The sequence below is a fragment of the Orbicella faveolata genome, unplaced genomic scaffold (genome assembly GCF_042242905.1).
Source record: "Orbicella faveolata isolate gen_17 unplaced genomic scaffold, um_ofav_v1 contig_2, whole genome shotgun sequence".
Taxonomy (NCBI): Eukaryota; Metazoa; Cnidaria; class Anthozoa; order Scleractinia; family Merulinidae; genus Orbicella; species Orbicella faveolata.
Window position 1 is genome coordinate 2,672,009 of NW_028301547.1, and position 17,912 is coordinate 2,689,920.

A 17,912-nucleotide genomic window follows, 5' to 3' on the forward strand; every position below is an offset into this window, starting at 1 on the left:
TCATTTGCGAGATCCATATTGCATTTATTCATCATGAACAATCACATATTTGTTATGTTCAAATTCTCTGTGGAATTACTCATTGCCAACGAGACAGACGAGCGAAAAACGCGAGCCTGTCGAGGCGGCAGGATATAGAGCCGTGCGTAGTTTGATGGCTATGCAAAAAAATTCTCAGATCTTTCAATTCGATTTTCGTGTAATTCGGTTCCGTCAGTGATATTTTTTTGGCCATATTAGGATGTAGCTAGCCTGCGAACGCAGACGTATTTCCGGCTGTCACTTGGTTCCGCAAGTGACTGCCGGAAATACGTCTGCGTTCGCAGGCTAGGATGTAGCCGGATGTTGTCGATATATCGCAGGAACCAACAACAACAACAACAACAACAACAACAACAACAATTTATTGGTATTCCCATATAGATGGTGTTACCTAAATACAGAATCGCTAAATAAAAAAAAATTTAAAAAACGAAACAAATTACAACAGTAGAAATTCAACTTTCTGTTAGACCGAATTATCTCCATTTGGTGTCTTTTCATATCATTTGAGATGTGACATTTTAGTTTTTGTAAATTATGTTTGATGATTTGTTCATTGTAATTGTGTGTGTTTATATTATGCCGATGGTTTTGGTCATCTAAATAATTTTTGATGATTTCATTGACTGTTAACATGAAAGAGGACTTTGCTTCATTTGCCAGTTGATTGGCAAATTGTTTGGCAACGCTATCTTCTGGGAGAGAGACAAGATGTAGCCAAAATTTAATAATTCTTGGAAGAATATTAAATTTTTATGACAACCGTCCTGTTTCGTTTCGAGCAGCAATATTTGGTGCTCTTCTGTTGCGGCCGATGTAATATTTGTAAAACTGTGTATGAAGTCTTTCCACAGGGTCTTTTTCCCATTTTTTGAGGTTTATGCTATCATATGCTCCCCAGATTTCGGATCCGTATAAAAGTATGGGTTGAAATAGAGTATCCAATAGTTTATTACACATATTGAGAGAAAGTTTATTGAAATCAAGATAACGTTTGGATGCGAACCAATCAGAACACTATTTTTCTTTGTGACGTGCGAGGCTTCGATATTTGTCCAGCTCTCCTGCGTGCGGAACCTCGTTGAGCGACTATTTTGACTACCAGTTTGGTTTTTGAGGCGTATACATCTTCGATTTGTTGTGATTGAATCGTACAATTGTTAAAGCTGAACAAGACCCGAGTTGTTTTCTGGAATGAATTCGAGTGTTGTTTATTTGATCCAGAGTAACGCTCAGGATTTGTTGGCCATCCGTTCGACGAATTGTTTCGGTAAGTAGTTTGTTTGACATTCTGCTTTTCGCTGTGGCTACATGTCCGGCAGCCGGACAGGTTTTTTAAAATACTCTGTGTCCGACAGTGAGACTGTTTTTTTGAAAAGTAAAACAACGTAAAAAGAACTCTATGACAGGCGACCCCAAGAGGAATCGAACCCGGGTCACCGGCTGGCAAGCGATACCTATTACCACTGCGCCACGGCAATCGGCCGGCGGCCTTCCGGATTCGGACACAGATTATTTGAAAAACCTGTCCGGCTGCCGGACATAGAGACATAGCGTCTGCTTTTTAAAGGTGAATGTAAATTGAAATAAGTTAGTAAAGGATCGATGAGGTGCATGTAACTTCGATTTAACGCGTTTTCACGGAGACAAAAGTGTTGAGCAGAGAACAGTGTAAAACAAGCTTGCATGTAATATGACGAAGATTATCAATGTTGTTTGTTTAATTTGAACGTGTTTTTAAAGGATTATTTGAAATCAATTCCGTGAGTCGCGGTAAGTTTTTGAGTGATTAATGGTATATGTTTGGTTTGAACTTTCTTTTAATTTCAAGAACTTTGCTCAGAGGTCGTCAGAAGTGAACTCGTTGGTTCGATTTGGGCGTCTTTGGCTCTGTCAACACGTGGATTGAAATTTACTCTCAAAGAGCGCTTTCGCTCGAATAAACACCTGAATGAGGCTTTCCAATTATGCGATTCAATCGCAGCAAATTCAAGTTACATTCACCTTCAAAAAGCAGAATGTCAGACAAACTACTTACCGAAATAATTCGTCGAACGGATGGCGAACAGATCCTGAGCGTTACCCGGAATCAAATAAACAACACTCGAATTTATTCCAGGAAACAACTCGGGTCTTGTTCAGCTTTAACAATTGCACGATTCACTCACAACAAATACAAGATGTATACGCCTCATAAAGCAGAATGGTAGGCAAATTACTTAAGTACTTACCAAAATAGTCGCTTAACGAAGGAAAAGAAATTGATTTTAACACCTGATAAACTGGAAGTGTGACAAGTATGAATTTTTAAAAATACAGAAAAAATTGTTTAGCGTTTTGTTCACTCACCGAGTTGAAAAATAAGCAATCTTGTGTTCAATTACAGCAATAAGTTGAAACATTAACTAAAAGAAATTGATTTTAACACCTGTTATTCTAGAAGTATCCCAAATAAATATTACAAAATTCAATCGACTCTTGTTTACTAACTCAATTCACTCGTTGGCACTTACTGATAGGTACAACTAGTTCATTAGAGATGCACTGTAACACGTAACACGCTATGGACGTAACACTGAAAGCGGATGTAAGCAGTGCCGCTCTTTCAATCAATAGCATGTTGTGTGGTACATTTTGAAAGCAGAGGCTAATAAGAGGGGGATGGGCGAAGAGTTGTGATCCGGTTTCTCGCTTAAATTTTGACAAAATTCACATCTCACATGTAAACTTACTTTAAGCTACTTTTAACGATTTTCTTCCAGAAATTCACAAATCACATAAGTCTTGTGTCTATTAGTTGCTTTTCACCAGGGCGGATCGATTACAAATCGGTCATTGGAAAGCTTGTCGATAAGTTGTTGCCTACGTCAACGAGATCAATTGACCACGAAGGCCTGATCATGAGAGAAAACCGCACAGGAACTAGGCAAGATAAGTCGATGGTACTCGATTTTTGTTGCTTGATTGTCAGTCACCTAGTTAACATTCGATTTGCTGATGAAAAATCGCTTAGGATTTAATCTTACTTTTACTGGACTAAAATTTAGAGCAACTGCGAGTATATTTCACTGTATTGCAGCGAAATAGCTGTATTGTGAAAAATACAATCTTGGAGTTTTCAATCCTGTTGCAGTAATCAAACTGACTTGAATGTAGTTTGTCCCCAACATCGTCTATTCCAGCTTTCTAGAAACTAGAGTCTTATAGCGGAGCTCCTGCGCGTCGAAGGCGCGTGAGCGGTGCCCCATACCTTAGAAAATTTGGTAACCCATCCATCTGAAAAATTTTGGTTGTCACGTGACTGTCCGTTCGTCCGTCCGTCCGTACGCCGTACGCCAATACCTTGAAAACTAAGTAAGTAGCACCATTACCATAGCTACATGTCTGATTTTGGGCGTCCACGCTATTGTTAATTGACAGCTGTCATAAGCTATCCGCTTACCAGTATCGCGTGACTATATCGCAGGCTTAGGTTTAGAGATCACCGAGGTTGCGTGTTATTCAAAGTTGACCACTGACCAGTTACTGGTTTAACGGTTGGATCGTGGGCTCAAGTCACGTTATTTCTCTGGGAGAGAAGGAAGGAGAACTCGTAAAGGCAAAATTTCGGCGCACCACATTCACATAACCCCACACACTGTAGGCTCTATTACCAGCCGCTGTTCGGGAAAAGAGCCCGCGCTCCTCCCCCGAACTTCTCGGGGAGAAACGTAGACTGTTTTTCTAAGTCAATAGCCTTCGAAAACCAAAAATAGCAAGTGTGGAATATTTCTTTTAACATGATAAAACATTTTTTTGTGTGTGACTTTTTTTAAAAATATGTTTTCACCTTCCTCTCAAATAAATCCATGCCATTCCATATATTTGGTCGGGATCATTTGCGGTCCGGGATCATTTGCGGTCCCGAACGAGAAAAGCAACTCATTTCCTTTATTTCGGTTGTAATATTTTGTGACAAAGGTCCAGTTGGGGATTAAATCTGTTTCATCGCAAGTGTTCCGTAATTGCGTTTGTCAATCGATCACATCTTTTGTTCGCGTTCTAACATCGTTACATTTATGTTTGCCACAAACTTCAGGGTGATTCATTTTGGGTAGTCAATGGGTAGTCCATTCAAGTAGTCCATGGACCAGGTCCATCGGGGTAGTCCAAGGACTAGATGTCAGCGAAATGTACCGACCCGCATTACCGTTCGCGCCGAAAATTTTTCCACGTACATTGTTTTTTTAAACATGCCTTGCAGTAAGGTGAGCTGGTTCCAAATGTCCCGCGTACAAGATAAGGAGCATTTAAGTGAAGCCCAGGTCAGTGACTGTCTTCCATCAATTGCTGAACATTACGATGTTTGCAATTTGGGAACGATGTTATTAATAATTATTACTTGAGATCCAACTGTTATAGTTTTTCTAATTTTGTGGGGCTACATGAGTTATTAGAAACTAAAGATAGTAATATTCCTTCAGACCTTCCTCATAAATGTTCTCTTAAAAAATAGTACCTTTTTCAAGTAGAATATTTAAACTTCCTGCTTGCTCAAACCCCTGTTCAGTCAAAGTGTCTGTTTTGAAAGCATGCATCTTTGTGTAACAAGAGAATCACTAGCCTACGTGTAGCCTAACCCACCCCCTGAGGAAAAACTGAAAGGAGGGAACGGTAGACGTTCCCTCCCTTCCGTTGGGGGGTGGGTACGGCTACACGCAGGCTAGAGAATCACAACAATCCGTGACCACATCACAATGGGCACTCTAGCCCAGTCTAACCACCTCAATGCAAACCTGCATGCACTGGGAATAAGAAAGACAGAAAAAAGCCTTGTCTCACCGTGAAAAGTGCCGCAAAGTGGAAAAATATAGCCTACTATTCGGCGGCCATCTTGAAAAACAAGCCGAAAATAAGCGAAAACGTGGTATTATGGGATTGGTGACAGACCTCCTCTGGGGCAACTCTGACGTACTTGGCCTCATGCTTTTTTCCGTACTGTCCCTAACTTGTGCCCCTTGTGGCACTTTCAGGAGAATCTAAAGGCGTGGGTTTAAATAAGGTGATGAGGGCAGCGCAATGCATCTTAACTCTTAACTGATGTCTAGTTTCTTTTCGTTGGAGGAACAGTCTTCTCTGATTTCACGTGAAGGCTCATTCGACCCAAGTTATATCAGTCCATTAACAAGTGAGCTTCGTTTATTGTCACACGAAGAACCAAGGTCTGAGAGTTCCTGAGGACGTATATGAATGTCCTATTTGTCATCTGGCCCCGTGAGAACCCCATGCAAACAAGTCGCAGCCACAGAAATCTGTGGAGGCTGCTTGTACGTTCTATAAGGTAAGTTTTAAAAGTAGAAAGATTAACCGGAATCAGAATTTGGGTATTTTCTCAGAATTTCCAACCGCCCGCGCATATTTATTCACATAAAAGTCTTGTGAGCGTTGGTCTACTGGATCAGTTTAATTTGACAACTCACTAGTAGATGTTATCAAGTGCAAACTTTAAAGAAAGATATTGAAAAATTGTGAACATGACTAGCTTTGTTCGTACTTGTACTTCTGTGTTTATCCATGCATGTTGTAAGTTGCGGCCACAGATTCTGTAGACGCTGCGTTGTACGTTCTTATAACGTACGTTTTAGAAGTAGAAAGATTAATTTGAGCCTTTCATTTGTAACCGCCCACGCATATTTTTCACATCGGTGACATAGGGAAAGCACGATTCTGTTTTTGAAACATAGTGCATGCGTACATTGTTATTAAGGTGTAAGTATACACGTCCCAGGCCGTTGTTACCATGTCATGTCAGCTCATTATTTCATGGCAGCGTCAATGATAAGGCTTGCGGACAAGGAAATGCTACTTTGGTAGCAAGGAACTCTGTGGTAAAGTTGTGCAATAAACTAAGGTTCAATCACAAATGAGAAACCATGGATCTAGTACTGACCATATATGGGCAATGACGAGCTGACGTACTCTGTCTCGTTTTTTCGTAGTTTGCATTATGGGAGAGGGGCCTGTCCTCCTAACATTTTGTTGCTTGTGGAACACTTCCGGCAGAATCTATAGCGTGGGTTTAAATAATGTGATGAGTCAGCACAATGTATCTTAAAACTCAACTGTTAAGTGATGTCTAGTGCAGTATTCGTTGGAGGAACAGCCTTCTCTGCTTTCACTTGAAGGCTCATTCGACCCAAGCTCTGTTGGGTTGGTAGCAGGTGAATTTCTTTTATTATCGACAATAAACGAAGCTCACTTGTTACTAAACCAATAGAACAACCAAGGACTGAGGGCTATATGATAAATACTTTGATCTGCCGTTGGAAAGCAAGTGTGAATTTGACCTTTGGGGCTGCGAGAACCCATGCAAAAGAGTTGCAGATTCTGTAGAGGCTACATTGTACGTTCTATAAGGTAAATTTTAAAAGTAGAAAGATTAACCAGAATTTGATTTTACACCCAGGTCACTCAGAAATGCCAACCGCCCACGCGTATTTATTCACATAATTATTGTGGTGGAATCGTGATACTGGATTTTTTAGCTCTCTTGTTAAATTTTGGCGAGTGCAGACTTGAAAGAGAAAACTTTTACGCTCTACAAGGTGAGCTTTAGAAACCCTGAATAAACTCTTGGTCTTCGGCCACCGTAGCGTGATTAAAAATATAAAACAAACAGTGGTGATAAACATTTTAAAAACATGCATTTTATGAACTTGACGTTTCGTATGCTAGTCGACATACATTTTTAAAAGTATAACCGTTAAATTTTTTTGGAAAGCTATTTATACTGTATCAATGGGGGTCTGGAACCTAGAGAGAAAACATTTGCAGTAGAAATTTAAGACGTTTCAAACGGAAACTGTCTGTAAAGTGACACAATGGAAAAGCTTTCCTAATATATTAAGTAAGGGCTTTTCGCTGCTGACATTGGCACTTAATGCTGGCTGCAACTGCTGAATAAACAAGGTCTCCTTACAATGTTAGTCAGTCTTGCCAGACGTCTGCGTGGGAGGCTCTACAACAATAGGCTCAGTCTCCAGCCGTGGGTGTTTCGGTGCGCCCATGATCCTCTCCGATCGCGGGCGCACCGAAACACCCACGGCTGGAGACAGCTGCATAGTTTCTCCGGACATGGTGGCTTATCAGAATCTGAGAATTATAGGCCCCTCCACAAAGATCACGTGAAATCACCTAAACATCTTTCCGGCGGAAATTCTCCAAAAGAAAAGTCTAAATACGTCACTCAAACATTTCTAAATATCTCGGAAAGCCCTCTAAATATCTCTTACTCATGATTGTTTTAAAAATAAACCGACTTTGAATCCCTGAGGCCAAAATTTTCTTGCAGTAGTAGGAGTCGGGGAGGAAGATTCAGGCATTTCGACATTACCAATAGCTGCAATTTTGGGAAATAATTGCTGGTTTAGCGCTTTTTGTGATATATATGAAAAACATTTTTCAAGTGGGAAATCGATCACTGAATTAGATTGTTTCTGGCATAGAACTGAGTATTGTTTTAAGAAAATAGCGAGGAAAACACAGGGCTAAACCAAAAAACTATAAATATTTCTCAATACCCCTAAATATTTCTAATAATAATCCATCAAATATTTTCGCTCGCGCGCGATTGGTCTAAACGCGTCACGTAACCGAATATTCCCGAGCCAAAACTGGGGAATATCCGAGAATATTTCCCAATTTTCGAAACTGCGCGTATTGCGAAAAATATTTGAAGGATAACAAACACACTAACCTCCATTTGGGGCGAAAATATGCTCGGATATTTGTCCTTAGACATTATCTGTTCCTCGAAGCTCACTGTTCGCTTCTGGGAACAGATAATGTCCACGGACAAATATCCAAGCCTATTTTCGCCCCAAATGGAGGCTATTGTTTATATATCTTAATATTTTCTAAGTATCTCAGAAACTTCTAAATATCCCCCAAAAATATCCAGATATTTTTGGAAAGGCCTACTGAGAATCTTGAAATTTATATTATTTGTCCCATATAAAACTGAATTAGTTTAGTTTTAAAGGCCGAGAAGATAACTAACTGTTAATTCAGTTAGAACCCAACCAACCGAAAGTTACCCAGTTTCACTAACCACGGTTTGTTGACCTTATTTATAGTCCCCCAAAACATCACTTAACCCATAAAGAACGCTTATATTCTATCGCATACAGAGTTTTTGAAAATAAAATCGTGATATTTTTTCACTATCTTTACATGTAACATCCACATCTTGGACCGGGCTTTACATGTTTCATATTTAAAAAGGGAAAAATTAAAGATTTATTAAGAAAATGATGCTTCGAACTCAAGGTGTTTTTATTTCGAAACCGGGAAAGTCGAATGTTACTATTTCATCCGTTCGGGTCATAGATTTTGCGTAATAAGAAATTGAAGTGGCTTTCCGCAGTGGGATCTTGACTCATGTATGACTCAGAAGCTGAGTATAAACCGATAGCAAAAGGTACACAAGCCCTAACTGCAGGTAATAATCTTTTTAATTTATAACAACTTTATTTGCATCAAAAATATATAAATATCTACATGCAAATAGGGTGCCAACAGGGAAGAACTTAAAAACACATGTATTAAATTCTAAAACATAGATAATACACATAAAGGTTATTAGCTTACATGTAATTTAATCAGTTTAGTTAAAATGAATTACTGGTGATAGATATAGCGCAATGTAAGTAACTTGAATAGACGCCTCTTGAATATACTAAGAAGTTTTTAATTAATTACGCGAGTGTGCATGATTTCTAGCACAGTCTTCATGACAGTGTGCTTTCTCTAGTGACACTAAATTTTTACGGCCGAACGAACGTGAATTTTAAAAACAATTGCCAAGTTGAACTTGCCTACATACGCAATCCGTCCGGATATATTTATTTGTGAGCCGCAAAGCCGCTCTCGCACGTAAAATAAGTATTTATATTTTATACATCAGTACGTGCGCAAATGCTGAATTACATTGCCCCGTAAGTGTTTGACCATCTCTGTCGCGCTGAATGACTTAATGCGACGTGATAAAATTCAAGTGGGCGAAGCTGCCAATAAGCGTGGGTAAAACACCAAGTAGTTCTTTTACGTCTTTTCTCTGACATCTGACTCAACAGAACATCCGTTTTCCGCCGTCGTGGCGTCTAAAATTTTCATTCAAACCAAATATAACAGGCAAAAAATGCTGACTTCACAATAGAATAGTAAATGCTGTTTGTGGCTAAAATGAAAGCGTGACTTCGTTCTTGACATCATTGCAACGCAATGTCTTAAACAAGCTTAAAACAAAACAAATGCGTTCAACATTTTATCGTGTGCACAACAACAAGGGAAACTGTGAGTTTTGTTTCTTCTTGTTCCCCGACGGGAATCAAAACTGATCATAGAACAAGCTGTGAAAATTTTATTTGCTGTTTCGCAGTCGTCCTGTCTCTTTTTGCAAAACACATTCATTTTGAAACAAACTTTCAACCCATTCTAGTTTAACAGTCCGCATGGCCTTAGTCTGTCTAGTCGCTCTCCTACGCAGCCGTTTTTTGGGACGTCCCGCAACCAGCTACGCTCAACCCACTAAAGGCTGCCGCACACTAGCCGATTTTTTTTCGGGGTCAAATCGGGTTAAAATTTATCGGGCAATCAGCTTGCCGCTCACTGCCGATTTTTTATCGCCACTAATCGCGTTGAGGCTTGGGGCCGAGTCATCCAAAATCAAGATGGCGCCTATTGCACTGACGTGACTCTTGACATTTCCTAATTGGTTGAGACGCGCGCGAGCCCCGACAAATTGTCTTTGTCCACCGCACTGACTAGCCGACAAGGCCCGACAAGACGTTTTGAGTTCTAGCACCGTCAGATATCGCCCGACAAGCCCTGATCTTGTCGCAGACTTGTCTGAATTCACCGCACACTACCCGAAGTGAAGATTTTTTGTCGGCCGACAAAAAATCGACTAGTGTGCGGCGGCCTTAACGGGGGTTGATTTCTGATTTTTAGCTAAAATCGTTCGATTACAACACTTACAGATATTAAAAAAAATTCTGGACGGAAGTAGCATACAAGCGTTTCGTTATAGACAATTTCATCCTTTTCCCCTTAAGCCGGTTTTAAACTTCCTGAAAACTGTACTTTTTCCTAAGAGCCATCTCTTCCTCGTACCAAGGCCTCGCCGGCTCAGATAGACAGGCGGCTCTGGGAACGAGAATACATTCAACCCACAATCGTTAACTCACCTGCAATCTTTCGTAGCCATGGGAATGTCTGCGTTAGCCTGTGAACAGGCTCCCGATTCAGTTATGGGCGGAAGGGAAAACAGGTTGGCAGAGCTAGCCAAGAGCGGTCAGGGGAGGTAAAAAAGGGTATCCCACCACGCTCGACTATCTTCGCTTGCCGAATTTTTTTTTTTTTTCGTTTATGTAGATCGAAGATTTTCTGCGTCGTGTGTTGTTACCAAAGAGAACAGTTATTGTTAAGATGGCCACTACATGTATATGATCAGAATTGTAGGGTCCAGAAGGTAAAATTGGCGATCTCCTGGATTTCGATTTATTTAGCTAGGTTGGCATCTCGGTAAAAACTGAAAAACATGAAATGGGATAACATACTTTTATACACTTTGCATATGTCGACGTTAGCCAGGTGCTTCTGGTATTTACCACAAAACACATGTACTAGTCTCCTCTGCAGCCGTTATTAGGGTCGTCACGCAACGCTTCTCCGTGACAACCCTAATAACGGCTGCGGAGGAGACTACATATGTACGTGATCTTTTTTAATATCTGGCTATTATGTGATAGGCTCGATTTTCGCCGCTCTCTATAAATGTGTAATTAGTAGTACTAGTTTTAGTATTAGTATAAGTTGTATAAGTTCTATTAGTAGAAATAGTGCTCGTGGTAGATTACTCATAAATTGTAACTTTTATATCTAGGAGACACGGCTTGATGGAAAAGCATATTTTGTATGAATTTTATACCGTGTATAAATATAAAGCTTATGATGATGACGCTCGAGAACTTTCACTTTTACAAATCTTTTGATATACACAAATCTTTTATATATACAAACTTTTATAATGTAGATTTATTACTTCTTTGTCACGTTGTTAATCGGGAATAATGAACAAAAAAACGTTTTAATACCACCTCATCCCGTGGGGTTTTTCCCGCTTACGAAGCACTTTCGGTTTCGATTGAGGAACTGTGGGTAAACGCGCAGTAGTGCATGCTGGGATAGGGGACTGTCCCTTTTCGACTCTTTTACAGTTGTTACCTGCGTTTTATTGTGCACGTTATTATGAACTATAACTATGTCTCGTTCTTTCTCTCTGGGAGAACAGTCCTCTCCTTTTTCACGTGAAAGCTCACTCGACCCAAGTTCTATAAGTCTATTAACAAGTGAGCTTCATTTTTCATCACACGAAGAACCACGGTCTGAAGGTTACGACGAGTACTTTGATCCACCGTTGGAAAGTAAATATGAATGTCCTATTTGTCTTCTGGGGCTGCGAGAACCCGTGCAAACGAGTTGCGGCCACAGATTCTGTAGAGGCTGCATTGTACGTTCTATAAGGTAAGTTTTAGACGTAGAAAGATTAACCGGAATTTGAGTCTTTCTCAGAAACCACCCACGCATTACCGCATATTGAATTTTCACATAAAAGTCTTGTGAGCGTTGGTCTACTGGATCAGTTTAATTTGAAAACTCACTTGTAGATGTTGTCAAGAGCAAACTTAAAAGAAAGATGTTGAAAAGTTCTGAATACGACTAGATTTGTTCGTGCTTCCTTTTATCCATGTTATACATCCACACTCCAGACTACTTTCACTTTTAACAGATACGAGCTTAAAGTAAGCTTAAACATGTTTCGAACATAGAATTTTCTACCTTATGGTGTGCAGAAAGCATGCTTCTGTGTTTGAAACATAGTGCATGCCTACATCGTTATTAAGGTGTAAGTACACACGTCCCAGCCCGTTATTACCTTGTCATGTCAGGCTTTCTCTGAAGCTCGTTATTTCATGACAGCTTGAATATGGTTTGTAAAACAAGGTATGGTTGTGTAATAAAGGCTCAATCACAAGTGAGAAACCATGGATCTAGAGATTGCTGCAATCTGCACTGTCCTTGTTTGGCAAGGCTTCGTCATCTGTCCCCCTTGCTGTTGGTTATAAAAGCCTTTACTAAAGAAGTGTTTATAAAAAGCAGTAATGCATTAAAACAGAATCAAGTCACACAAATGTGTCATTTACATTATTTTCAAAATGGTTGCAGCAAATACATGTAAGTGAATGAATGCTCAAAGAAGGATTTTCTTTTTCCATGTTTCTGGTTTGAAATTTTGAATGTGATAATGAAAACATTTTGACCACTCCATGAAACAATACCAACTGCCAAACTTATCAGCCAAACTTCAAATGATGGATGACAAATTGTGTGATGTTTAATACCCAATAAGGTTGTGTTTTGGTGACTTGTTCATGCTTAGATGCATCTGAAGGTAACTATCACTTGCAAGCTTGCTGTGTAGTGTTCTTGACATACTGGTATGTTTTTGACATTTTAAGGTCACGGACCCTTGGAACTACAATGGGTTGGTTTACAGCCTTCATTGTTAAGAAACCTGGAGAATAATACGAAAAGGGCCCCAAACCAAAATATTTCCTGATGCAGAAAAAATTCTAAGTATTCTAAGTCAAAAGTATGCTATTGTCATTCAAACAGCATTCCTTTGAAACAGCAGTCTCATTTTTGTCCTTTTTTGGTGGCAGCAGTTAAAGAACAAGAACATCAGCTTAACAAATAGATTCCATTTTGCCATGCATCTGTTCAGTAATTGATCACATTTGATGTTTTCTGTGATGTATTACTGAACAGATGCCCAGTAACAGGGAAGCTATCTGTTTTTAGTAGCCACTCAGCTTTCTTCTGTTGTAGATCCGCAAATCTGATTGGTTCTATAATTGTTTTCTATTTAACAATTAGATTATGAGCTCGAGATTTATATGAGGTGATAGTTGATGAGGCCGCAGGCTGAATCAACTATCGCCTCATAGAAATCGAGAACGAATAATCTAATTGTTTTAGTAGACTTCTGACTGAAATAAACGCAAATAATGGTTTCTAATTATTTTTCTACGAATTATTGAACTTTACGCTTTAACACAATCGTGCGCATTGAATTGTCCTTGGTAAATTTTCAATTGTTTCAATAATTTCAAGTTTTTAAAGTCAAGAAACCGCTAATGTGCTTCTTTTAGTCTTAGGAATTTAATTATTCATTTACATGTAAACTTTGTCCCAAAACTTCAGAAAAACTATAAAAACATTGCATTTTGTGGACGACCGACAGCCACTGCACTCTAATGACTGATAGTATATGAGTAGCTCAGTCAATCAGATTGCAGCATTTCCATTAGTATACTAGTAGAATTCTACTAATTGTAAATAGGCAGTGATCACTTGCATGCAGCTCTTGAAACTGAAAATGTTTTCTCAAAATTGTAGTTTTTGTGATCAAAATGTGAGAACAATTTGACTGATTATATAAAAGTAAAATAGAAAACAAACTGAGGGCTACACATGCTGTTACAGTGCTTACTCTTGTTTATCCAGCCCTTTCCCCGGCCTAGAAACTGAAGGAGATTTTATTTTTCAGTTTCGGGTGCGCTACAGGGAGGCAAGAAAGTAAAAATCATTTTCCTACCAAATAAGCTGCATACAGGGAAAGCTGCCAGACAAAATATCTATTTACACATCTTCACATTGTTTTTTTTAGATGTTGATCATATTTGTTATGGCTTATAAGGGTTATATTTTTCAGATACCTTCCTCTACGCTCACCTGGTAATATTTACTTTTTATTAAACTTCTTTAGGGATGCTGGTCCTAAGTGCCCAGTAGATAATGAGCGTTTAAGTGAATCACAGGTTAGTAAACTTTTCTTGGCCTAATTCAAACTAAACTGAACAACAAATCAGTCAAACTTGAATCATTTGATTGTTTTGTGATTGGTTCAGCAATCCTACACAATTGAACTCAAACGTTTTGGTGGGTTCAATAAATTACAGGACTCAATCGAAGCACTAAAACTCAATTGGTTCAATTTTGTTCAACAAAAAAAAGGAAAAATATTGATAAGCTGTGTACATTTCATTAAAGGTGATCTTCGTTGTTGTAAGAAATTGAAAATTTGATTTATAAGAGGTAGAAGATAATACCACAAAGCATTGAAAGCATAGCAAATGAAACTGCTTTTGTGATGCAAATAATGTCACAAAACTACCGGACAACTGAAACCTCCATTAAGACTGCATTTTGATGTGTGCAGTCTTAGCGTATCGAATGTTTGGTAATCGAACCCAATTAAACTGCAAGAGTCTGAAAGTATTCAAGTGAATAAGGGTTTGATTATCAGAAATATTTGATTGTGCTTGCTTGGCTAGGTGTTTTGGTGTGTTTCATTGTGTCTGAGTGCTGAACCCAATTGAAATCAATCAAATGATTGAAGTTTGATTGGATTTGATTACCAAACGTTTGATTGATCAGGCCGGGACATTTTGGGTCAACTTTTTTGTGATCCGTGTTAGACAGTACACTGTACTTGTAAAAGTTATAATATATTAAAATTATTAGACAGGTCTTGATTAACTACAAAGAATTATGGAAGATGCTAGAAGACACTAGATTTGAAACCCAAGTTGAAAATTCTATATTTTGTTAAGTGTAACCCACCCTCTGTAATTCCTAACTTGAGTAGTAATACTGTTTGAAGAAAAATATTCCAAATTTTTGGCTGCTCACTCCCTGTCAGTCTAGTCAAAACATTGAACAAATTTTTTACGTACAGTAGCGCTGAGAACTAAGCGAACATCGCACGCGCGTTCTTAACGCACCCTTAACACGTTAAAATGGCCTGCGCATCTTTTGCCAATGTGTTAGCCTTTGCTCTTCATAACAATATTCTTTTGTGATGCATTGCTATGGCGAACAAAGCAGGACTCCAGCTCAAACAAATGCGTGATTGCGTTCGAGGAACGCAAGCCTAATTTTGGCCTGTGGCTTTCCAGAGTTGGTTTGCCTGTGCACGGTTATATGCAGAAAAACTCCTGTAAAGGACACCAAAATGGCCACCCCGCTTGATTTTTGCAGGGTCATGTCACGGCCAGTAAACTGGTACTGTTTAATACTAAGACGTGATGACATGTGATAAGACGTGGTGAACATGTGAGCATGTAAGCTCGTCTTTGCGCTGTATCTTTCGTTGACTTCTTTCCATTCAGTCGCCGTGGGCTTCGCTATTTTGTGCTCTCAGCGTTGGATATTGGTGAATATAAACGCATCGATGGTAGCAATTATCGAAATCTGAGGGAATTGATTGGTGTATTTTGACAGATTTCGTCAACACTCGAGCATTACTGACGCAGATGAGATATGCGATATGGCGGCGGTCAGAGGCCTTTCAACGAGTGACGCGGTGTGCAAATCTGTGATAAACAGCACGCTCTCCTATGAATGGAAAAGCTACTAGCTGCGGAACAGGTGGATTAGCGGGCTCTAGCGCGATACATATACACGAGTGCGCGCGAAGCGCGAGAACGAGCGCGAAGGGCCCGGCGCCGTCTCCACGATCATAGTGGTTTGTCTAGCTCTCCAGGCCATAATCAAAGACCAAGTTGAACAGTTGAACAAATTTAGAGTTGCAAGAACGGCAATAGGTATTGACGAAAAAGCCGTAAAGAACCGGAAAGTGAGAGATTGTGTGTAAATACAGTTCGTGACATCTGTACATTTGCCGTTCTGTTTTCGGTATATCGACCTTTCGCTTTGTAGAGTTTGACACCTCTGTGATTTGCCATGCGGTGTTTATACGTTGTTAAGACTCATGTCTATTGCAAGATATGTTTTAAAGTCTCTAAGTACTGTAGGCGGTCTATAAGTTGGCGGAAGGACCTTTTGTTAAGTTTGCCCACAGGCGTTCTTTCGCTTCATCACCGCACGCTGCGCGCTGATTTTCGTGCTGCGCCCCAACTAACTGAACGCCTGGAAGAGGCTACTTCCAGCTTAGCATAATGTATATAAAATATACTTTTTCAAATTAACTATTGCGCTTAAACATTACCAGTTAATGCGAGACTATGTAGCACGAAGTGTACGGAAACTGGCGCTGTCATGCAACGAATCAACAAATCATAGTTAGTACCTTGGACTTTGACACTATGGTATATAGATAAATAAAATAAAAGACTTTATTTATCCTGAAAGGCCAATCAGTGATCACTGGATCACTGGTATTAACTGGCGATCAGCATTTACATATAAAATACAGCTATTCATAAAATTGTACTTAAAAAAACAAAAACAAAAAACAAAAGAAACAAGAAGATATATATAGTAAACGTTTACATTAAAAATTGCAATATATACAGTATATCTGTCTGTAAAACCTCGGTTGTTGATGTAAAACGTTGATTTTAGCAATAGACAGAGGTTGAAAGTCAGCTAGTGAAACCGTTTATTTAAGGTATATATATTAAAGTGAAGGCGTCGAACGCACTCTCATAATCTTTGATTACTACTAGTTTATGTTAATTTCATGCTAAGCGAAATTCAAATCAAAACACGGCGAATTAACAAGCGCAGTTGGAAAATACAGCTTTGTACCTTTTCTAGGGAAATAAGGCGCTCTGATGTTGACAAGATGACAACAAATTCGAACACTTTTGCATCAAACTATCGCTAGTTCGCGTGAAAATTTGAACTCGTTCACGCGTATAAGCTCTGTTTTCAAACCAAGCGTGGCATTCATACTCACCAAAAAATGTCTTCGTATTGGATGGAAATAACGACATATACGTCAACAAAATAAACAACAGATTGAAAGCTAGACGATTTCACTTAACCCGGCACTCAAAAACTGGATAGTTATAACTTACGTGAGGAGGAAAAGACAGGGCTAAAAAAAAAAACACCGTCCGGTCGTCCAGGACAAGTAGATTTTCCTCTTGGGGAAGAATAAACTTTCTCTCCACACTTGCCCACGGGCAAGAGTCCAGGTAAGCCGTCCTCCAACTTAAGTTTTGATAAAGATTGAAACGAGTAAATTTTAGGCACATGGGTAATCAAGTTTGACGAAAATTATAATTTTTAAGCGTTGTTTTGTTGATTGCGTGACGCGTGACTCACAGTTTAGAAGTGGTTACCTGGCACGTGATCAAAGTCTACCCCGATCAAATTTCTTTCCAGGATTAAAATAGCCGTGAACGAAAATTGTAACGTCCATTGCAGTGTTTATACACAGCGTCTCTTGCAAATGTGAAGGCGGATAGTTTTACAGGAGATGTTTGATGCCTTGATATTTCCTTTTTTTCAGCGTTATTGTAGAGCACAAGGATTCAAAACAATTTTGTTCCACCAGCTGTTTTCTAGCTTATCTGGGACTTGGGGACACGCGCGCTTTGAGAGGAGATATCATAAACCAACCGTTGAATTTTACTTTCCGCCAGACGAGCGACAAAAGCGGCAAAATAAATAAACAAGATTGGAATTGGAATATTATTGTTGCGTTGCTTCCAATGATGCGCCAAGTTTTTATTTTGAATTTTCATCTTGAAATAACTTGTTTACGCGGCATTTTACGGCCTAATTTCAAGCGTCGCGAAAACTTCTTTATCACACCGCCTACTAGATACCTCGAACTTGAAGGGCCTGTTTGTTTGAAAGGATGAAATATCTTATTAGTGATGGAATGCATCAGAACAAATCGCGTGTGTAACGACTCTAGTTTGTGCGAACATCATGGAAGTTGATAACAGCTGCACGAGAGGAGTAAACATTTGTTGGTCTCGTCAGTTGTCTTGTCTGGTGTCGGTAAAAAA

General features: G+C 39.3%; 1 protein-coding gene across 2 annotated transcripts in view; it reads left to right on the top strand.

Annotated features, from left to right (window-relative positions):
- Nucleotides 1-17,912, top strand: part of LOC110058477 (TNF receptor-associated factor 6-like) — a 51,884-nt gene that overhangs the window by 6,396 nt on the left and 27,576 nt on the right. Inside the window, exons 1-2 of one of the 2 annotated variants that reach the window (XM_089288762.1) lie at nucleotides 11,271-11,607; nucleotides 13,913-13,964. In XM_089288762.1, coding sequence (XP_089144888.1) covers nucleotides 11,345-11,607; nucleotides 13,913-13,964 — 315 coding nt within the window. In that variant the 5' untranslated portion in view covers nucleotides 11,271-11,344. Of the gene's footprint in view, nucleotides 1-11,270; nucleotides 11,608-13,912; nucleotides 13,965-17,912 lie in introns of those variants that run through there. The other variant, XM_089288763.1, reaches the window with a different exon arrangement.